This window comes from Typopeltis vanoorti, chromosome 17 (genome assembly GCF_054136105.1).
Source record: "Typopeltis vanoorti isolate ZY-2024b chromosome 17, IOZ_Tvanoo_1.0, whole genome shotgun sequence".
NCBI classification, from domain to species: Eukaryota; Metazoa; Arthropoda; class Arachnida; order Uropygi; family Thelyphonidae; genus Typopeltis; species Typopeltis vanoorti.
In genome coordinates, this window is record NC_143565.1 from 53,396,437 (window position 1) to 53,421,347 (window position 24,911).

Consider the following 24,911-nt stretch of genomic DNA (forward strand, 5'->3'; position numbering starts at 1 on the left):
CTCTCCAGCTTGTGGGTTCGAATCTCACCAAGGACATGGATGTTTGTGATGGTCCTACTAACCAATTACCATGTGTACTGATGTGACCTGTGTCCTGTTACAGTATAACCCTTGATGTCTTTGTGCCACAAAAAATGAAAAATTGAATGAAGGTTGTGCTGTGATGCAGATTTGGGGGGAAGCAGTACCATTTTAGACATTACAACAGGCTGCTCAATGGCTGTCTGCAAGTACAGTACATTCTTGAAATCAGCATAAAGGGCTCTTTAAATGTTGTGGGGCTGTCCTATCCCAAAATAGCTTCTTGGGTTTGGGGGAAAGAGACGGACATTGAAGTTGAGCTACCAGAAGGAACTGTATGAAGTTTAATGGTTTTAGTTTTCACTGTTTTGGAGATTATTTGAATTCAACCAACCAAATGGATGACATTTAGACAAAAAAAAAAAAAGAGAGAGAGAGAAATTAATAATACATATTATGGAATATTGATGCATTTATATTTTTTGATATATTATTTAATCATATCTTCTGAATTTTTTTGCAGTGGCTGACCTCATTTGAACTGTTAGAAGATCTGGGAATTTTCTCAGTGTGCTGTTATCTCATGTTGTATGTAATAAATGTTTTTATTTATAAACCAGGCCCTTTTTTTTTTTTTTTGAGTAGTTTTTTGAATTACTTATTCACATTGTAATGCACACATCATGGTAATAAATCAGATAAATGCCATGTAATATTGGCAACCACTTTTATTTAAAATGGCTGCAGATACCATTCTATTATCTTGATACCAGAAGAAGAATTTACAAAGTAACTATTTGTAGATTTTTAATCTACCAATATCACAGATGTTTATCATGCTTAGGTAGTGGCTGCAACATTCACCACTTAGGCAGTTGCTATGTGTATCTTAAACCCAAGGTAAAAAAACTTTCTACATCTTTCTCTCATCCAGAGATTTTTATTAATAAGGTCGAGCACCTTTTGGCTACTTGTATATGAGATATATGTGACTTCTGCATTACTTCAACCTTCATATATCTCCCAGGTCTTGCTCCCACTGATGAGACTTCAATAAAGGTCAAAACCGGTCTGGGTAGTGACCCTTCTCATTATGCATAGCATAGCATTAGACACGTCTAAAAGGGGTGTGTGTGGGGGGTTATCATGTTTATCATGCTTAGGTAGTGGCTGCAACATTCACCACTTAGGCAGTTATGCGTATCCTTAATGTATAATAAACCCAAGGTAAAAAAACTTTCTACATCTTTCTCTCATCCAGAGATTTTTATTAATAAGGTCGAGCACCTTTTGGCTACTTGTATATGAGACATATCTAACTTCTGCATTACTTCAACCTTCATATCTCTCCCGGGTCTGGCTCCTACTGATGAGACTTCAATAAAGGTCAAAACCGGTCTGGGTAGTGACCCTTCTTATTATGCATAGCATAGCATTAGACACGTCTAAAAGGGGGGGGGGGGTGCTTTGCATTATGAGATACATAGTTAAGGCAAGATATATAAAGTCATTAGCTTCTATATACAAGTAGCTCAGGCGTGAATATATTTCATGCACAAAACATTGTTTTGCTTCCTAACAAAAAAGATTAAAACCAAGTATATAATTTCTTGGTATCTTTAACATATAATAAACCCAAGGTAAAAATTTTTTCTACATATATATATCAATAAATCTGTTCCATTAATCTTTGGGAAAGGCAAAGTGAGAGACTGTTCCAATTCTGCATAGCACTGTCCATGAACCTAAAATAGGCATGAGGCAGAAACTGATGCCTGTGCAAGAGGAATTGAAGTGGATATTTGAGTGAGAGATCATCATTAATTAGCCAGATTGCCCTCTTTTGGATGGAATTGAGCAATCTTAGAATTTTGGTGCACCATCCCAAATATGGTAGCAATATTCCTGGTTGGGTGAATTTGGGAAATATAGGGTTAGCAACTATGAAAATATGTAGTGTCTTGTGCAAAAAAGTACACAGAATTTTTTTTGACAGCTACAGAAGCGACAGTTGAAATGTGGTTGTGCCAGGAAAGATTGAAGATGCAGATCAGTCCAAGAAGAGAAATCTCATTATGTTTGGATATCTCAGTATTATTATTGAAGGTAAGGGGGAGGGATGCGAGCTCTTTTTTGCAAGAAATCAGACAGGACTGAGTTTTGGCGACATTGAAGTTTTCGAGTTCAGGTTAAGATCATTCTCAAGATCCGCCACTGGTTGTGGTGGATCTTGAGAATTCTAATACTTCATCACTACAAGGTTTATCAAATGAAAATCAGCAAAGCTATTGGATAGGATTGGGAGTCTGTGAGAGTAGATTGTTTATATACAAGAGGAAGAGAGTGGGTGAATGAACAGAACCTTTAGGTACTCCTGCATTGGTGGGGAAATTTGAGGAGAGGAAACCATCCACCATGACATGTAGTGAGTGACCAGTGAGAAAGTTGGCAATCCAGTTGCAGAGTGTTGAAGGTAGACCATAGGGTGGCAGTTTATTAAGTGCCAAACCCAATCATGTGCCTTTGAAATGTTGAGGGCAACCACATGAGTTTCTCCAAATTTTTCCATGGCTGAGTCCAGATGTTGTTGTGAAATCAAGATTAGCTGTAGATTGCAAGCTGATTAGTTGGTAGGTCTCTGGGTGGTTCAAGAGTTTAGATAGAACAGAAGTGAGAGCAATTGGATGGTAGTTCATTGATTGACTATTATCACCTTTGGGATGGCTAGATGTAAACCTGTTTCCATGTTGTAGGATAGATGCTAGTTGAAGAGGCAATAGAGGATGGGTGTTAGTTCTGGAGCACATTTTTTTAACAAAATAGATGGGATACCATCAGGACCAGATGCCTTGTTTGTGTTCAAGTTATTAAGGATTTTTCATATTTCTTTTGGGCAGAAGACTGGGTTACTTGGAGTGAGTCATTCTTAGTGAAGTGGAGGAATCTTTTTCAGGTCATCAGTGCAGGAATTGGAAGAGAAGAGTGATTCCAGTAAGCTGGCCTTTTTTTTTTAGGTGAGATAACTGCAGTATCATCTGGAAGTGAGAACGGTAGATACCTGGGTGAGTAGAAGTTGCACCCAGTGGCCTTGGCAAGAGACCAGGAGGAACAACTGCCATTTGCAGGAGGTGAGTTTGCAGCATTTAACCCTTTCAAAGTTGCAGAGTGAGCAGCTGAAGTTTTGGTCTTCAGCCATTTGTGGTAAACAGATTTTTTTCTTTTATAGTGTTTGCACACGTTTTTTGAGAACCGAGGTTTGAGTAGCAGCTGAGAATTTGGAGTGGAATAAGGGTTCTAAGCCTGCATTCCTGTGCAGATGATTTCTGTTATTCAGTTTCAGCAGATGTTTGGATCAGGAGGAATAGGTCATGGAGGTTTTTCTGTGGCAAAAGAGACTTGTATGAGTTTGTGATCCGAGGTATCAAGAGCACAGTATACTTGGAAGGGGAGCTTGTTAGGAAGAGGTCAAATTGGAGGGGATTGTCAGGTATTCTTGTAGGAAGATTGATCTTTAATAGGTCATTGCTGATGGCAGGCACCCTCAGCATCCCTGCCTGCTTGATTGGTGAAACTCAAAGATGACCTCACTATTTTGGTGTTTCAACTGCAGAAGTCAAGCTTTAGAGAGAGAGGATAGTAAGAGGTCAGAGTTGGAAGATTGCTAGAGAAAGCATACTGTTATTACATCACACCTCCAAAAGTCCAAAGACTCATCAAGGGAGAGCACATACTCTACAACTCTCCGTTTCTGCCACTCAGTCCACACTATAGCAAACTGCATCATCTACACCAGCACCATCTATTGCACCACCACCACTAGTATTTTCACAGACAATCACAAACATTCATGCTCACGCTAGGATTGGAAACCCCCAACCTTTTGACTGGAGAGCAGATACGCTAACCAGGCCGGCAAAGGGCAGATCCATTTGGTAAGGAAATTTTGAGATAGACCAGATCAAACGGGATCTCCGGCATGTTTTTCAGTTTTGATGAATGCACAAGTGCTGCCCTTGTGGCAGAAAGAACTGTGTAATGTTTAACTTTTTTGTAGAAGAATTTTTTTGATCTTCAGTAAAATCACATTTCTTTGTGTTGTGATCCATTGTATTTAGTGAGGTGTGACAGACTTGCAAACATACTTCCCACACAGAGGGAACTTGAGCTCCTATCCATATGTGGCCTCAACAGTTCCCTGTGCAGATACAATATTTGATTTACCTCCATTCATGAACTGGAAAATCATGGTGGCAGGATTTGACACTAGCTGATTGGGAACCCTCCAGATTTGTTACTGACTGGTTTCGGTCCCATGTACTAACCAATAGCCAGCATGCAGAACTGTTTTATTGCTGTCCCCTCGAATGGGTGAGGGTAAAGATTTCAGGGGCTGTTTGAGAATTGTTAGATTGTTTGGGAATAGTTCAAGATTTTCTAGATTACATAGCAAGGTAATTGTTAGCTTTTTAAATGGGCCTTCTGAGTTAATGTAGACACTTCATGTTAAATAAAAATCTCATTGAATAACTATATGAAACATTTTTACCAGTACTTGCAATCATTGATAACTCAGCTAATGCTACATGCCTATTGCCATAAAAATTAAGCAATTATCACTGAAATTTGAAATAGGGATTTTCTTAAATTACTATTATTTTTTATGCTCATAGTCTTCATTTCTTAAATTCAATAATTCATCTATAGATAGAATGAGTATATTTGAAATCCTTCATACGAAATATACAATCTTCTAAGACACTTTTTACTGTATCAATCCACCTATATCTTGACCATGTGGAAAGGCTTATGTGTTTATCGTACATGCAAGTCAAAGAGATTGTTCCTGGAATCAACAGAAGCTTTAAAACATACTCCAAACCCTCAACAAGTATGGCTGTATAAATCTACCAAAGATTTGGGAGGCAGTAATCCTAAGACCAAATTAATCCCTGATCTCTCTGTCTCTTTTTTTTTTTTTTTCCTTAAACTTAGATGGCACTTAATTAAGACATTAGTCTTTGTGTAGCACACTACATTTGCTTATACTAGTCAAACTTTTCCAACATTCCTGGATACTGACAATGTGAAGTTCTTTCCTAATATCCTCGTTTTTAATATGGTATTGCCATTGATGCCATATCTATTCATGCCCTAATCTTACAACTCTCATATCTGCAGTCTCTAGTCTTTCATCAAGTATTTTATTTCTAAACCAGCTCTCAGATTCATAAGTTAAAATTGTCTTGAACACTGTATAGTATACAGCTAATTTAGTGTTTTGGCTAATTTCTCTCATTCCATATAAATTTATTCAGTTGACTTCCAACCATACCAGCTTTGTTGATTCTGTTGTCTATTTCCATATTTAATTTACCATCTTCACTAAAAATCGTTTGGTAGCCGAAATGTTTTACTTGTTCTATAGGTTCTCCATTCACAATGCAGTTGATATTTTCAATGTTTCTCATATTTTCATTGTCTTTGTCTTTTTAATGCTGACCTTCATACCATATCTATTACAAGTTATTCAATTTAGTCAGGAATCTTGCAGACTTGTAGCGAATTTATTTAGAAGTATAACATCATCTGCATATCAATAATAAACTGCACATCTAATATCAAAAGCAAAGAGCTGAGATTAACATCTCCAATTTTGATATCAGGTTTAATACCACTTTCCTTCATAATGTGATCCATATAGATAATGAATAACAGAGGGGGATAATGTACATTCTTGCTGACACCAGATTTAGCATTAAACCACCTTCCTGTACTTCCTTCAATTCTAACTGCTTATTTATAATTCAAATAAAGACTCTATTGTATTAAGCAATTTACTATTATATTATATTATTATATTAAGCAATAAGTATTGCTTAATATAATGCCCCATTGACACCATATAACTTCAGCATTTTGAATATCTTCTCTCTTGGCAACTTGTCATATGCCTTTTCCAGATCTGCAAAACTCAAATACATATCTTTTGTTATATTCCCATGATTTCTCAACTTATCTAGCATAAAGTGAAAATATGATCCTGACAACCTCTATATGGCCTGAATCCAGCTTGTTCTTCACCATGCTTCTCTTCCACAATCCTTCTCAACCGTTTCTCAAGTATACTTGCATAGGTCTTGCCAGGAACACTCAGTAGGGAAATACCTCTGTAATTCTCACATTCAGTTTTATTTCCCTTTTTATATATGAGTACTATGAGAGCTCTACTCCAATCATTGGGAATTCATACCTCCGTCCAGGCTTTCTGAACTATTCAGTACCACTGTAAGACTCTTATACCACCATACTTGGGCATTTCTGGTCGAATATCATCTACTCCTGCTGCATTTCCATATTTCAGGCTTTTGATGGCTTTTTCTACTTCAAGTATGGATATATATTCCTGACTGTATGCCTGTTGAATGTTTTTTACCACTGTGCTATCACTGCTTGTTTCATTTAGCAATTTTTTGAAGTAATTATTCCATATTTCAAGGATATCTTTTTCTCCTGTTTTCATGTCACCTTTATCATCTCTAGTTCCTTCTACAGCACTCTTTCCTCCATTTCTGAGCTTCTTCAACAACCTCCAGAATATCTTGCCACCTTCTTGATATTTATTTTCTATGTTCTTACCAAAGTCCTCTCATGACTTTTGTTTAGCTAGTTTTACACAGTGTTTAGCTTTCTTACATTTGTCTCTGTATTCTCTATGATTGTCATACCTCTATATACAAAAATATTTTGGGAAAATTTGGAGAAAAGAGCAAAGCTAATAATAATGGCAAATACCTGTTGGATTTCTGCTCAGGACATGGACTAGTTATTATTAATACCATGTTCCAACATAAAAATGTGCACAAATTCACATAGAGAGAAGAGGCAAGGAATAAGAAAAGTCTCATTGACTATGTTATTGTTGATAGTAATGTGTTTTCCCTGGTGCAAGACACCAGTGTACAGAGGATTTGAAATTGGAAGTGATCACCATTTAGTCTTGAGTAGAATAAAATTGAATTACATATTGAAAAGAATAACATGTAAGAAAGTTTTAAAGCGAATAAAAGTTGAGCAGCTCTCAGATGTGAACTGTAGACTAAAATACACAAATATGATTGAAGAAAAAATCAAAGAGTTTGAGAACAGCAACCAAACCTTGGAGATTCAGTGGCAACCCCTGAAGAAAACAGATTGATTCAGCCAGAGAGGCATGTGGTGAGGTTATCTGTAAGGATAGAAAAACCAGAACTCCATTGTGGACGGAGGAAGTTAAAGAGGCAATGAAAGAAAAGAAGAAAGCATATCAAAAGTTACTGGCAAACAGTCAGCTAAGAGCACAAGCTCTTAGCTGACTGTTTTCCCTGGTGTCTTGCACCAGGGAAAACACATTACTATCAACAATAACATAGTCAGTGAGACTTTTCTTATTCCTTGCCTCTTCTCTCTATGTGAATTTGTGCACATTTTTATGTTGGAACATGGTATTAATAATAACCAGTCCATGTCCTGAGCAGAAATCCAACAGGCATTTGCCATTATTATTAGCTTTGCTCTTTTCTCCAAATTTTCCCAAAATATTTTTGTATGTCTGACAATCATTTCCTACTCTGCTATTTAGATCCACAACAAGGACCAACTTTTCCTTTTTCATTGTGTCAGTTGCTTTCTCTAAAGCCTTAAAAAATTCCTCCACTTCTACCTTAGTAGAATGTTCTGTGGGACCATAAGCACAAATAAGTCTCATTGTCTAGTTCCCCATTATCATATTGCCCACATCACTCTACTTGAGACTACCTGCTATTCAAGAATATTAGCCTCGTATTTTGTGTTGAATGTTATGGCTACTCCTTCTTTTCCTTGATTGTCATTGCCTGAATATAACATTTTGTATTTATTGCTCAGAAAGATATCACCAATTTTTGCCTTTTTTTGTTTCAGTCATCTCTATTATGTTGATCTGGTACTTGTCCAATTCCTCAGCTAGCTCAATTTCTTTGCCATTCAGACTTCTTATGTTGATAGTAGTGATCTTGAACTCTGGTGATATTGATTTTTTAAAATTTAACTAGTAAAATTTTGGTCATTCTTAAATGGCATGATAATATTTGCATATTCGCACCATGTTAGTAGAATTTTAATGATAAAGTTCATTTTCACTTTTTCAAACTCATAGGGACCACAAGAATAGTTACATTGGATGGTTTGCTGTAGTGAATTTCTTTTAGTACAGAACTGTATCTCTGGCATTTTGTTGAGGACTTTTCAATAGCTTCATCTTAGGATTTTTGCTCACCTCATACCTAGGGATTCTGGTAGCCCTGCATTATTAACTCTGACACAGACTGGAAAATGTTACTGCAGTTTTCAGACTGAAGCTGTTGGCTGAACTGAACATTTATTTACAGCTCTTGGGATTGTCATCCATTGTTTTAAGAGTAATTGCTGATATTTGACTACAATTAATTTAACTACTTTGGTCACACTGATTCTACAAAATCGATTTCTTCAGGAATAGTTTGTTATAATGGATAGTTTTTTATAGTGAATTTCTTAAGCATCACATGTGTGATGCTTTTGTTGGACCTTTAGTTTATTATAATGGTATTTGATGTTGAGAAAGTTGTATTAGTATCTCAGCTGCAGACATTGGATGTCTGTGGCTCAGTCAGTTATTAAGCGCACCTAATGTGTGTGAGATTTCAAGTGGCATCTTCATTGTTGATTTGGAACGTGTGTGCAATGAATGAGTAAATGAATTTTTTAATATGCTCTAATTAGGTTTGTCATCAGCATCAGATCGTGAAAATTTTGTGTTGGCTTATTAGTCAGGTGCTACACTAGGTTGCCTGAACCATGACTGATTTTTACCAGTATTAAAGTCAATATGTCAACTACTTATGTTGATGTGTTTATCAGTCTATGAGACATGGCAAAAAAAAAAACTTATACATATTATTGTTGACACTAAATTATTTTCTCTGAATCAGTTCTGTGGGGGGAAAAAAGTCAACTTTTTTCCAATTAGTCTGAATGGTGAGAGTAAAAACATTTGAAATCAATATAAAAACTCGTAAAATAAAATCTAAGATCTAAAATTTAATAAAAGTTAACACACATTTAACTACACGAATGGGTTTTCTGAATTCTGGTTGACTCTTTACTGGTTGGTGGATGGAGCCATTGATGTCATATTATGCAGCAGCAACAGAAAACATTTATATTGTTTTTTTAATATAAATTATAAGAGTACATTACAATTTTACTTCAATTTACGAAGATTCACTTTATGAACAGTGGGCTGGATACCTAATCCCTTCAAATCTTACGTCTTACATGTGTTTTATTTCAATAGCTGGTTACTTTGTGTTATGCCTGAGCATTCTTTCAATATAAAAATTTTATGATGCCTGCATATCCTTTCCTCTTATTGAGTACTGTTATAACAAAATCAATCATAATCAACAGTGTGTAACAACCAGCATGTCATATGAGAAGATGAGTGCATTTTTTCAGGTCATAGTCATCAAATTCCTGATATGTTACACTCCAGAAGTGTACAGAATATTGTGATAGTACTACATGAAACGTTTATATTGTTACTTTCTATTGGCATTTTCCTCCAAATATTATTTGCAAGGACTCCAATATTGTTGGATCTTAATATTTTTGCCTTCTAAGGCAGAGGTAGGCAAACTTTTATGGGCAGGGAAGGGTAATAAATATTTTATGCTTTGCAGGGCAAGAGGTAAAATTGAGAATGTCATGAACAATTCCTCTATTTACGAAGATTCAAATTAACAAACATTTCAAAATCAATGGCAAAAAAATCCAAAACTTGGACAACAAAAGCATAAAATGCAGCATGTTCCAACTTTTGCGATTGTCTTTTGTTTTATATTCTCTAGCATTGTGGGTAGAGATTACAAAACTGTTTGTTTACGTTTTGGTCCACCGTGAACGACTTAAGGACTTCTAAAAATGAGTTTCATTAATAATAACATTTTTAATTTGTTTAAATACTATCTATTGAGCAAATTTGACAAAAAAAAAAAAACAGCAGAAAATCACCTGCCATTGAAGAAAAAAAGTGGAAGTGGTGTAAAGCATTTAAGTTAACACCTTCAACAGTTTTTAACAATAGTAAAATACAGAGAAGATAAAGCATTCACATGTAGGAATTGTTAATGCAAAAGCCTCAAGAACATCTTATTCAAAGAGTGAAATAATGAAAAATTATTAGTACTGTGGATTGATGATATGAATCAAAACATCATTCCTGTAACTCAAACAGTAATCATAGACAAGGCAAAGTCCTTGTTTAATGAATTAAAGAAGCTGGAAAAGTCATTTGTACTGATGGAACTAACTCATTTAAATAAGAGTACATTACAATTTTACTTCAATTTACGAAGATTCACTTTATGAACAGTGGGCTGGATACCTAATCCCTTCAAAATGAGACATTCCTGTATTTATATATAAGATAGAAAACAGATTTTTTTTTTCCCTTTATTAGCAAAATACAATATAATTATGTGCACGCTGATTTCAAGGAAATTAGAAGTATGTCATTCTTTATGAGACATTTGTTCAAAGTTACTATTCCAAAGCATCAAAATTGACTGCAAATACTCATCAGAAAAGGCTGATCTACAACAAGATTTTACATATTTCATCTTAGAAAAGTCTTTTCTGAGCTGCAGAATTTGAATATAAACAAATAGCTATCAATAATCACCAATGTAAACTCGTGATATGTGCTACTCAAAACACTGAAGTTAGCATTGTGATTATGAGCAGTATTGGTGGCAGATGCAGTGACAAGAGTGCAAAATATGGTTACTGCTGCGATTACATGTGGCATGGAAGTGGCCATAGATAATACCGAAACGAATGGACACGGCTGAGGCCCGTTAATGCTACTCTGTGGATACCAAAATTACATATCTTCCCAATGGCATGTTTTCTCTCTGTTTACAGAAACTTACCCACACTTGTAAACATCCACAAACTTCCTCACTTTCCCTTCTTAACATCAAGACATCATAAAAACCCTTGTTAATAGAGCCTTCCATATCTCTTCTAACCAGGCATCCCTCACAACTGAACTCCTTTATTCACTGTACATTGTCTCCAATAGCTATAATGCCAAAAAGATTTAAATCATTTATACAAGTATTAGAGCGGTATTATTAGTTGCATAATACACTAAACTTGAGCAAATCAGACTAGTCTTACAAACACCTATTTGGTGGCTTCCTCAGGGTTTTTTAGGAAAAAAAAACTATCATATGACTAGCTGGGTTAGCTCACCATACTTCGACTACAAATGACTACGTGCTCTTGACTGGGATACATCCACCATGTCTTATTTAGAAGAAAAGGATTCTATGGCAGTAATTTGCTTACATGGTTTCATTAACAGAAACTAAGGGTGTTTGGAAATCACTAATCAGATTTTTTGACACATACACTTTAGCTTCTCCAATAATTACAAACTTTACAGAGAGCTGACCATCCACACATCATTGTAGTCTATATGTTTACATTGAATTGTATTTTTCTAACGATTTAATTCGTATTTTATAACATCAACTTGTTTCTTCATTTCTGTCATAAAAATCCCTGATGAAAATAAAGTTAAAATTAAAAAGGTAACGATTATAAATAATTAAATTCACTTTCGAAAGAGAATCAGCTTCCTGTTTATAGTAAGTATATTTCTGTGTGTATGAATTGTAAAACTAGAAGAGATCGCCCCTTTCCTCAAGAAATAAGTACAGTGCAAAATAATATGCAAATCAGTGGTGCACTCAGAGGGGGCCAAGGGGAAGTCCCCTCTGAGTGTACCCCCCCCCAAAAAAAAAAAAAAAGAAAAAGGGAAAAAAAAAACACTAGAAAATTTTCTAAAAATCTTTTCCTAATTAAAATTCATTTTTTTTGTTATTTATGTTGTGTCGTGTCTTCTATTTCTATACTAATGAATTAGCGATCATTGCAGATGCTTGGGTTACAGGTCGTATGTCATGCGTAGTGTGTATTCCCAAACCGTCTACGCAGCTCCCCTCCCAATATTAAATTCTGAGTGCGCTACTGATGGACATGCTACTGATGCGAATTATATCAGTTAAATAAAATAATACTGAAAAAAAAAATAATAAAAGGCGTTAGCTAATTTAATTATACATATAATTAAATTACACAAGTCAAGTGACGTTTGTGATGCAGTTATGTATAAAACATAGACTATCGAAATGTATCGAAAATTAAAACATAGTCAAAATTTTGTTTTAAATTTTAATCATCTTTTGGGGAAAAAAAACAGTGAAGTATGGTCATATAGATAACGTTCTCTGTGGCATTAACAATATGCTATAGCATCAACAGTTCTCTTCCGGTCAGATTGCTGCCCGTCAGGACAGCTAAAAATATATTTATTTCTTAGTAATATTTACAAATGATTAATGCTATGAAAAGAGAAAGTTTTCTGATCATACTTTGCAAACTTTTTATTTGTATTTAAGTGTGAAACGAGACGGATTAAATGATGCGATGGCCTGTTCTTCGGTAAGCACAGTTTATTTTTAAATGAAAAATAAGCTGCATTTGATATATTTTATTCAGTAATAAGCACGTTAGGAATATTCGTAAGCTACATTTATGAATGTTTATATTATATCTAATTACATTATTGTATTTTAGTCTATTTTAACCCAATATGGCGCAAAAAACAACAATACAAAAAAAAAAGGTACTGAAGTTCGACACCCGTTTACTCCGTAACATATATCATTGCAGTTAATTCAGTATTTTTTTTTTTTTTTGCGCCATACTGTAGTTTGCTTTTATTCTAGATTTAAAACAAACGGTGCATTATCAGTGGCGTAGCTTCTATCTCAAAAATAAACCTTTTTATTTGAAGAGTGTATCAAGTACCGAAGGAATCAAGTAATTTGATGTAATTTTGAAACAACTCTCCGAACTGACATTATTTTTAATAATGGTGGTGGTATTGTTACTGCTGTTATGGTAGTGCTGGAAATTTAAAGATAATTTATATAATCTCGACCATTAAAACAATAGTGTCAAGTAGCCGTTTATAAATCGCAGCTTATTGCCTTCATCAGTACTTGATTCATGTTTTTACACATAAAGATAGAAATAAGTTATCGCTGATGACTTTAAGCAATACGAGACAGTTTTTAAATTAAGGGGATATTAAATCCCACATTATTTCAAAGCCGAATAAGAAACTCAAAGATTGAAATCAAAGAGTTTCATGCCGATATAGCAAACTATAAAAGTGTCGGCGGATTGTACCGTACGCTAAAGCACATGGTTCAAACTAGGGCAACTCGTAGCAAAGGTGGTTAAAGTTCTGATCACTATTCTTAGTATTTCCCATAATGTAAAACACATCTCCTAGGAGATGTATGATGTTATACATTATGGCGGAAGGTCACTACCCAGACCGGTTTCGACCTTGATTGAGGTCTCATCAGTGAGTAGGTAGATCGAGATTATAGCGAAGAGAACGTTTATATATATATATTGCGATACGAGTTGTCAAAAAAGGTGCACCAATAAATTACTAAAATAAAAAAAGAGCCAAAAGGCTTCATTTCGGCGATGTAAAATTATTTAAATTAAGGGAATATTAAATCCCACATTATTTCAAAGCCGAATGTTTCAAATTGGGTCGGTATTGGCCGAACGATGAACATGTAGAGGTGTCCGTGAATGTAGCGATCTCCTTTGTTCGGTGGAGGACCGAGCTTAGTCTAATTGACTGTCCTAGAAAATAATGTATAATAATCAGTTGAACGACATGACACTGAATGTCCTAGTTATGTCATTCAACTCGATTTCCCCTTTCCCTTTTCTTCGCTTGTAATGCAGCATAAATAACATAAGGAATAACAGTGTTCTACTTGTTGAAATGGGCCGAAGGTTGTAGAGGTGTATGCGGAGGAGGAGAATTAAAAATTGCTTTTGGACAGTTTATAATGGTTCTTGCAATAATAGCGCTTTTTTTTTTTTTTTGTGGGGCGTGACTCCTTTGTTAGGCTCTCGATTCCCATTTGCAAAGTTTCAGGCCTCTGTGCAATCACTATTCATGGGAATTATGTGGTCCAAAATTATAGTAATGCAGATTTTTATAGCATTAACTTTTGTTGGAAAAATTATTTTTTTTAAAAGCGGAAGATATTATTTTCGGTTCAAATTTGATGCTGTTATATTATTTCGATACTTATCTATAGTATTTTAATCCTTATTTACTTATATACGCCGTCTCGACTACTTACGTAGAGAAGATGGTAGGTTGCGGTGAGTAGCGTACCCCTCCCGTGTTTGGTCTTGAACTCAATGGAGGTCTCATGTAATCTATCTATTCTATATATATATATATATAAAAAGATAAGCCGAAATTTGAAACGTTTTTTTGTCTTACCAGCCCGGAATTCGGGGAGTTGGGCGCCGTAGGTACCAGGGGTCGGAGGCCCCCTTAGTAATAATATAAATTGACAAGGGGTGGGGGATGTATCAATAATTTCTTGTTTAGAAAAATTCTGTTCTGCATAAATGAACTGAAAGCAAACCTAATTCATTTATGCAGGATGGATTCCCCCCCCCCCACACACACACAATGCCAATAGGATTATCTGCTAAGTTTAGTTTGATTTCATCTTAATTTGTCACCACCACCAGTTTTATTTTTGTTATGTTAATATCGAAACCTTTTTTCCTGCTTTCTTTGTCAAGGTTATTTCGCATTTCCTGAGCTTCTTTATGTCATCTGCAAAACATGTGATTGAGATGTTTCCATGATATTAATTCCATAGTTTTTTCTTGAGAAATTACTAAAGACTGCTAATGTAGCAGAAAACAATTTAGGTAATATACACGTAGGATATTCTTGCCTCACTCCTCTCTCAATATACTAAATTCCTTTCCGTATAAACCGGTATAAAATTATGTTTTCATTTTATACCGGTTGTTGAGTTCTGATATGCAGTTGTTAATAATCGGATGTACTTTGCTGGGATTGTTGTTTTCTGCTGTTTATTATTCCTAGTTGATATAAAGAATCAAAGCTTTAAAAAAAAAAAAAACCTGCAATTACTAAATATGCTGGATGATGATATTCATTTACTTTTGGCTATTAATGTGAATATGATTATTGTAGAGGATCTTGCTGTGGTTCATATGCCTGTGCATCATCCAAAATTTTGTAATTCTATATAATGGATATAAACGTTTTGTACGACTGTGATAGTCGACCTGTAGTTGTTGATATAATCTACGCTGTCATTTTTATGTAATAAGATAATCAATGATTTATTCCATTTGAGTGGAACTTTTTTTCTGTGATAAAAATATCATTGAGCATGTCCATTATTATTATTTCAAAGCCGTATGTTTCAAATTGGGTCGGTATTGGCCGAACGATGAACATGTAGAGGTGTCCGCGAATATAGCGATCTCCTTTGTTCGGTGGAGGACCGAGCTTAGTCCAATTGACTGTCCTAGAAAATAAGGTATAATAATCAGTTGAATGACATGACACTGAATGTCCTAGTTATGTCATTCAACTCGATTTCCCCTTTCCCTCAACTTTCCCTTTTCTTCGCTTGTAATGCAGCATAAATAACGTAAGGAATAACAGTGTTCTACTTGTTGAAATGGGCCGGTGCCTGTACAATAATTATTATTATTGTACGGGCACCTTCATAGAGTGTGAAGATCCATTGTAGGATACCCAAACTTCCACATAATCTGTCATACCACTCCTTGAACTCATTAATAGAAAAAGTGCTAACAACTGATTCTGGCAACCCATTCCATTCATTCAAAAATCTAGTCCATACACCCCAACTATCCACACTTTTACTCAACTTCCAGGCATAACCCCTTGTTCCTCCCCCTCTAGCCAATGCTCACCTTTGAATCCTCTCCACCACTTCTTCCTCATCCCAAGAAACTCAGGAGACCAGGATCTTGTGTTCTGCTCAGTGGCGGCTTGTGGCTTGAAATCGTGGGGGTGCTGCAACTTTCGAAATATACATACTGTGAATACAGTGTATACGTGGTTGGATAAAATATCAAAATTATGGTAAAAATTAATTTATTATCGATAAAATTATACAGTTTGGTATAATTCAAAATTACTTAAAAATAAAATATATTCTTGTTTTATTATTATTATTCCTGACACCTCCAAGGAGTTTGAATACTCATCGCGGGAGGACACCTATTGTAACAACTCTCCCTTTCCACCACTAACATCGAACCTCTACTACCAATCATCCACATCAGCGCCATCCAATGCCCACCACCACAGATAGTATTTTTTCTCTGTAAATTGCGTGTGTTCTGAAGGCCTAATGTGTCTGTATGCGGGATGAAAAACCCGAGTTTTCGGGAGAAAAAACCCTGCTATCTCCGTATGAGATCGGCTAACTCATAACTTGTTTTGTTTCATGAAAAAATGTTGTTTATTATCGATAAAATTATACAGTTTAGTATAATTCAAAATTACTTAAAAATTACTATAACAAATGTTTTGTCTTTAATTGTAATGTCCAAATATTTAAAGAGACAGAGTAAACATGATAAGCACTATGAACACTACTACTGGCGTAAACTGCATATAAACAACAGTGGAACTGCGCGACGGACAGTGTTGCATTAGTCTAATGCCCACATCTCACTATGACATGCATATGCTTGCACTCGTAGCAATATGGCACTGTGGAAAACACAGTGCCACTAACGTCCTTCGCCTTCTAAGTGCTACAAGATCGATTTTTTTTTTTTTTTTACAAAATAAGATAATTGTATAAGATTGTTGATAAAATTAAATATTACAAGCAAATATAAATAAATTAATAAATATATTTATATATCGAGAAAAATTTGGAATTCTGCAGTGCCTATGCACTAGCCTGCCTCCGGTTCTGCTAATATGCCATCTTCTCCAGGACTTTCATTATTCTTTGCTGAGGGGTACTTTCCATAATTCTTCTATTACGATTGGATCTGTATCTGCATAACTTAAGTTTCATAGATGATCTGTATCTGTTTCCCTGCCTGTATAAGTCCCTATAAAAATCACAGCACGTTTATATTATTTTTCCCCTGTGTTATCTTATATTGTACTGCACTATTACTTGCTTATATTCTGTGTTGTAATGCATTTTTCACATGCAATCCTCATTTGATCATGTTTAGAAAGTCTGTGTAGCCCAGTGGGAGTGACGTTTGCATCCTTTGCGCTAGACCACCCAAAGTCGGCAACTAAACTTGAACTGAAGTTCAAGTTTAGTTGCCGGCTAGAGGAACTTTTTCTAAGCCTTTCTTCGGCCTGCTTCAGAATTAGCGGATCTCTACACGGACAAGCTGATTTTTTTCTCCCAGAAACTCTGGTTTTTCGTCCTGAAAATATAAGAAAATCTACCGTCAAATCCACACTAATTCAGTCAATTAATATATAATGTTAGGATTATGGACCATGATATGGAAGCATATATTTGGCAGTCCCTTCATCGGTTGAGCTTAAAATTAGTGATAATCTCGTGCCAGCCATCTCTGATTGGCTACCAGTGGAGATTGAAATGCCCATTTAGTCTCCAAAAGAGAGACATGACTGAAACGGCCTTTCGCCTACTACTCCCTGTAAAGAAATAAAAGATGTTAGCTGATTTTTTATAAATAAATATATATATATAAACCTGGCTCCCACTGATGAGACCTCAATAAAGGTCAAAACCAGTCTGGGTAGTGTCCCCCTTTGCCTAAGACTTGCACTACTTGTATAAGCCTGGCTCCCGCTGATGAGACCTCAATAAAGGTCAAAACCAGTCTGAGTAGTGTCCCCCTTTGCCTAAGACTTGCACTACTTGCAGGTGCAAACTTGATTTACTTGTCTGTTTGCTTACTTGGGAAATGAATTGTTGTTGTTGTCTTGTCCTTTGAAGAGCCTTAGATGTTTCCGTGTGCTCCTTGTACTGCTTTGGCTATGTCGATGATTTTGTTTGTATAGAGCTGTTGTTCAGGGTTAGGATCTATTTCTTGCAAGGCTGCTGTAATTGCTGGACAGGTAAAGATGTGAGTGGGTGTCAGTTCAGTATTGGGGCAGTTGTTGCAGTTTCTATATGTTTCTCATATCACATGTATTGATCTTCATTCCTCTATAATGTCCTATTTGTAGTCTTGCTATAGTGGTGGAGGTCTTTCTGTCAGCACTGATTTCGGGAATTTGATGTATCACTCATTTCAGTGGAATTAATTTAGCTTTTGCTAGTGCATTGGCATGAGCAAGAGTTATCACGTGAGTTTCTTAGTTGCGTTCTCTGGCCTCTTTTGCTAATTTATCAGCTGCTTCATTGTAATCAATGCCTACATGAGTAGGAATCCATTGTAAAATGCAACTTTTTCCTAAACACTTTAGTTGATTTAAGAGTTTATGAATGCCTTGTGTGAGCTTGGTATTGGCATTTTTGATTGCCTCCATAGCTGATCCTGAGTCATCACTGTAAATTATAATTCCTTCAGATTGTTGATATGATGATAGTTTTAAATAGACTTCTAGTGCTTTATTTATTGCATAGAGTTCGCTGGTAAAATTGGAAGCGATTCTCTCATATCCAACTTTTATTGAAAGTTTTTTACCTTTCGGGAGTAGAAGGAGAACACCAGCGCCTCCATTAATCATATTGGTGTCTGACGATCCATCGGTATAACAAGTAACCTGTTTGGAGGATGAAAGAAAGTTGATAGTATTTAAGCCTTTTTCTTTTTGTTCTTTTTTTGTACAGAGTTTGGCAAGGTTTCGATTTATGGAGGTATCTGAAAGTAAAGGACTGGAAATAGAGGTTCTTTATTAATTATATGAAGAGCCAAAGGCTTCAATTCGGCGACCTAAACTTTAAGTTTCTTATTCGGCTATGAAACAATATGAGATGTAATATCCCTTACCTTAAATAGAGGTTCTTTGTTTATGTGGGCATTTAGCTGATCAAGACCTATTTCTTTCCTGATAGTGTCATCATATTGTAAAGTTCATGATCTGTGAAGTCTGCATTTTTGGTTCCAATGTTCATAAGTTTTTAGGGAGATATGATCGCTTTGGAAGCTTCCGATATTATTTATGAATTTTATGGTGGCAAATTTTCGTCTGTTTTCCAGCAGGTCAAGCCCACATTCTTGTTGGGCTCTGATATTGTTGGTGGATGAGACTGCACCAATGATAATCTTGGATGCTTTTGCTTGTATTTTGTCTAATTTTTTCTTTTCCGATAAGGCCGAAGGTGACCAGATAGGTGTTGCATATTCCATTATTGGCCTTATTAGTATAGTGTAAGTAGTTTTGAGGATTTCTGGCTTTGCGCCCCAATTTGTTCCACAAAGCCTTTTCAGTATATTTAATTTTTTTAGAACTCTGTTGGAAGTGTTAGAGATGTGTTGTGCAAAACGTAATTCCTGATCAAGCGTAATACCAAGGTATTTTGGATTTGTGACTTTTTCAATTAGCTTGTTGTTGTTGTTCATGACTTTGGGATTGTAGGAATGCTATTTTTCCTGTCTGTACTAAAGGTGCTTAGTTTTGTTTTGTCGAGGTTGATTTTGAGTTTAAGTTCATCTGACCATTTTTCTAATCCTCTCATGGATTTGTTTAGAATCTGCTCTGATTCTTTGATTTTAGCACTAGTGTGCCAGATGGCTATATTATCTGCATAGCAAGTTACTTTTGTGTCTTCTGTAAGGTAGGGATGAATGTTATTGACATATAGAAGGAAACGTAAGGGACTAAGTACCGAGCCCTGGGGAACACCAACCCAGATTCTCTGCTCTTTTGATATTGCTGCAGTGATTCTGACTTTGATCTTTCTTCCTCTAATGAAATCAGCAATCTAGACTAAAGCGTTTCCTCTAATTCCAATGTCATGTACTGTTTGTATTAATTTTTTGATCCAAACACGATCGAAAGCAGCAGTCATATCAAGGAATATGGCAGTTGTCTTTTTTTTTTTGTTGTTGGGTTTTCCTGAAATGAGTCTATTATTGTTTGGCAGAAGTGGAATAATTGATCTTTTGTCGAATGACGGGTTCTATAGGCAGTTTGGTAGTAGTTGATTTTCATATTTTTTGTCAGCCAGTGCATAAGCCAGGAGTGTATGATTCTTTCAGTAATTTTACAAAGTATGCTAGTTAATGCGATAGGTTTATAACTTTGACATTCTGCAGCATTTCTGTCAGGTTTCAGGATGGATACAATAACTGATTTTTTCCATTCTTTTGGAAGTTTGCCTGTTCGCCAAGAGGTATTGAGAATGTCCAGAAGCTGTTCTTTGGCATTTTTGCCAAGGTGTTTGACCATATGATCAAAGATAAGATCATTACCAGGAGATTTATTAAGTGCAGTTTTCTCGATTGATGAATTTAGTTCACTTAATGTACATTCTTCGTAGAAGATGTCATTAGTTTGGTATATTCTTGCTTGTTTTAGTATTTTACTTGTGAGTTTATTGAGGGTCTTGTCCTCTCTCTGTTATACTGAAGTTTGGCGTTGTTTGAATAGGTTTTTGCCAGTGTGTTTGCAATTTCTTGATCTGTAATAGCTTCTTTCCCAGCATTTATGACGAAGTTTGTTTTCTGTTGGTTCTCTTTTTTGATATTGTTGTCTAGGATTCTAATAATGTTCCAGTGTTGGCTGTCTTTTCTTGGATCCAGGTTACTGTAAAGCTCCGTCCATTTCTCTTGTTTGAACTTCCAAATTTCCTGCTCTGTTTTATGTGTCATGTCCATTAATTTCTTTCTGTATTCATCAGTTTTATTAATTCTGAATTGTTCGCTGATATTGTCTCTTTCTGTAATCATTGCATCAATATTGTGATCTTTCCAGTATGGTATCCAGGTATTTTCCCGCTTGCCTCTTGGTATTGTTGCTTTGGCAGCTTTACTGATGTGTAAAGTAAGGATTTGTAATTTTGTCTCGAGGTTTCCAGAGCCAGGTTCATCTCGACAGAGGCTCTCCAAGGTTTGAGTTAACCTTGTGCAGTCAACTTTTCTGAAGTTCCATGTCATTTTGATTTGCTGTTCTTGATCAATCTTGAAGTTTAGTGTTGTTATTATGGGTCTGTGTGCACTGATGGCATTTCCCAAAATTTTCCATTGTGCACTTGATGCAATGCTATAATTAATAGCTGCGATGTCAATAGCAGATTCAGTTCCCGTAGTTTTATAGAGATAGGTGCTCTGTCCATTGTTAATTGTTGTCAGTTCCAAATCTGTAAAGAGGTCTTCCAATTATTGACCTTTATGGTCTTAATCGGGTGATCCCCACGTTGGGCTTTTTGCATTTAGGTCACCGAGTATAATGGTTGCATCAGTTGGAGATTCGCTTTGCTTTTCAGTGATGTCTGTATCAATATTTGTATTATCAGGATGGTAGACGTTTGTGATTGAAATAGAATGGTTTGGTAGATGTATTTCAACAGCTTGAGCTTCTGTCGAACTATTATTATTTAAATATTGATTTAGGGTGATTTCTTTGAATTTGATTTCTGGTGTCTTCAAAAGGATAGCAAGCCTGCCACTTGCTCTTTCCTCTCTATCCTTCCTACGAACTGTGTATCCTTTGATGCTGAAGTTGAGATTTTTGTTTCGTTTTGTTTCTCGTAGACAAGCTATATGGATATTGTTTTTGTAAAGCATGTATTTAAGTTCATCCATTTTTCTCTGAGTACCGTTGATATTGAGTTGCAAAATTTTAATATGAATCCTCGTAGCATATTTATCATCAGGAGCCCTAACTGCAGCCCAGACGCGTCTGCTGCTCCGGACGCAGTAGCATTGGTTGATATCTTTTTATGACTCTTCATTAGAAAATGAATGCCGTTGCCACGTTAGTCACCTTGAAATCGGACCATAAGAAATTTGGTCGAGCGCTTCAGGGGGGGGGGGGGAGTAGGTGTGGTCGGACTTTCCCCCTCCCGGGAAATGGATTAAAACCAGGTTTAAAATAGCTTGGTATCTTTAACACACACACACACACACACATATATATATATATATATATATATATATATATATATATATATATATATATATATATATATATATATATATATATATGAACTGTTCTTAAATTATATTTTTTGATGTTTTTATATTGTCTGTGCTAATTCTGTGTCTCCTTAATTTTTGCTTTTTTTTTAGACCAAGCGTCCAAAAGTAGGTTTTTCTGTAATTATTCTATTTGTTGATATGATTTTCGTAACTTTTTAATAACTTCTATTATTGTTCAAGCTATTTCTTCCATTCTGTCCAATAAGTCTGAATCATTCATATTTCTTTCCTTCCATTATGTCCTCAAAGTTTACTTTATGAGTTATTATAGCGTCACTTTCTATTGCGTTTATTTCGTTACTAATTTCATTGCTTTCTCTGTATTTAATTTTATTCTTGCTTTCATTAGCCTATGATCACCATCATAGATAAACTAGTTGACAACAGATACATATAACATTTCTACGTTGTTTATATAAATGTAACCAATTTTGTTAAAAACTTCTCCATTTGGTGATCTCCATATACATTTTCGTTTACTTCGCTTTTTAAGAATAATCCCTGGTTCTCTGCAAAGTCAATAATTCTTTTTTGCCTCTCATTACTTTGGTCCACATCTTGCACACCTAAAGTACTCCCACCTTATTGTTTCTTATCAACTTTACAGTTAAATTCTCCCATAACAATTTCCAATGATAATTACTATCTCTAGGAGTGATGGAGATATCCTCACAGAAATTGTCAATTTCTTCATCAGAATGACCAGAGGTAGGTTCATATATTTGTGTTATACTTAAACCACTTGTATGTTTTTAATCTATCCGTTGTAATCATCTGGGAGACTGGTTTAAATTCAAAAATTCAATTATTTTTCCATCTTTTATGGGCCATCATTCCAAGTTTCAGTGATTGTTTCTTCTGTTCTTGTTATAGAGTGTCCAACTATATCCCAGTTTACTTTCTCCAGTACCTTACACAGCTCTTCGTTTTTTCCTCCTTTCCGTTTTTTCCTCCTTTCAAAGTTCTGTCATTAGAAATACAAAATTTTGATTTCGTTTTCATGCTATTATTCTCAGATGCATTATCCATAAAAGACCTCCCATTTGTTTTTGAGTGAATTCATAGCCCGAGAAGTAGATATTCAAGATAACGTGCTTTCGTGTCGGCCTTACTGCTACGAACTTCAATTCTCGTATTCTTTAAGTTGGGGGGGTTGGGGATATTTGGACAGTCCTTCCACTCTGACCACGCATCTTGGGATTCAGCGCAATAGGTAAGGCTGGAAGAGATGGCAGACTCGCACTGCTAGAAAAAAGAAAAGTAAAATAGAAAAGATTTATGCTAAAAACTGGCAAATACATTAACTCGGTTTTTCTAAATGTTCAAATAATTTAACTCATTAAACGATGAATATCACTGAATTTGAAGATCTCAATATCACTTTTTTTCTTTTTCACAGGATTCAGGGAACAATATTTCTGCATCATTCAAGAAACACTTTATGATACATCATGGGCACGGAGATGGCCATTCATCTTTTTCTCCCCCCAAGAATCAGTGTTCGTGTCTTCAGCAAGGTGCTGAATGCAGATGTAGTAGCACTAGGGATGGCAAACCTAGGCTCGTTGTGCGACTAGAACCTTGGGCAGGATACAAGTCTATTATACTTGGCCTTTTATTGCTGATATTAGTAATTTGGATCTTAATATACTTTCCCCTTTTCCAGAACTTACTTATATAATATCTTGCAATGAATGCAAAAGGTCACATCGAAATGATTTGCGATTTTTTAAAAGAAAACTACACATCATTACGATTTAAAAAAAACAACAACAGAAAGCTTCAAATTTCAGCAGACGAAGAAAAACAGTATATGTTTCAAAATCTAAAGGAAACGATCTCCAAGGGGAAAAAAATCAAATTTTTTCTCTGCTCTTGTTTGAATTGATATCAGTTATCGGTCAAGTTTATTTACTATTCATTTTAAGTATACATATGTTTGCCTGTTCTATAATGAGAAACATTTGATATGATAATAGAAATACAGTTATATAGTTTCATAGTCATAAATGTATCGAAACTTTATCTGAAGTGTAAAATGTTCTAATGTATTGATTAAATGCTTTTTTTTTATGGAATTTTTACTCAGTCTTGTTCTAAATTTCTTTTCGGACATTCATGGCAAATAATGCAAGAAATAAAGGTGATTTTATGATGTTTACTTTAGTACAGTATTCGGACTGATAATAGAGCAAATAATACTATTACTCGTATATGAAGAACTTAGGGAGTACTGTATATACAGTATATATATTTTTAAAATATTTAATTTCAAATAAAATGGAACACACACTTTATGAACAACATTGCTGCTTACCTGGCTCACTAGGAATACACTGAACTTCAGGTATAGTAAGAAATGGAAACGGCTCCCTACCGATTTTCAAAAAATAAGTTAGTACTGTCTACTTTCTGTAGGGTATTAAAATCCATTGAAGGATGCGGACAAAAGCAAAATAAAAAAAAAGAATAGAACAGTATATAAAACAGTGTTAAGGAATTAAATATTATGAATTTAATTTAGTGCTAAAATTAAATATACAATCTGATGTTCTCCCTCTCTCTCTTTGTTATTTCTTCTCTCTAGTTTCCATCCATCCTTAGGCTCTGTTACTTCTAAAGTGACACTAAAGAAATACAAAAAAAAAGAGAATGCCTCATTAAATAGTTCGTGAGGTGGCACATGAGTGCAAGTACGTAGATATCAACTTGATCCTTCTCATTTTCAGAATTACTTGTTAGCAACTTTGTTTTCAAAA

General features: G+C 35.3%; 1 protein-coding gene across 2 annotated transcripts in view; it reads left to right on the top strand.

Moving 5' to 3' along the window:
- LOC150097393 (eukaryotic initiation factor 4A-III) overlaps positions 1–24,230 on the top strand; it is a 109,859-nt gene extending 85,629 nt beyond the window's left edge. Inside the window, exons 11-12 of one of the 2 annotated variants that reach the window (XM_090407501.1) lie at positions 545–609; positions 23,552–24,230. In XM_090407501.1, the coding sequence (XP_090263627.1) occupies positions 545–561 (17 nt within the window). In that variant the 3' untranslated portion in view covers positions 562–609; positions 23,552–24,230. Of the gene's footprint in view, positions 1–544; positions 638–23,551 lie in introns of those variants that run through there. The other variant, XM_090407500.1, reaches the window with a different exon arrangement.
- The last annotated feature ends 681 nt before the right edge of the window (positions 24,231–24,911 follow it).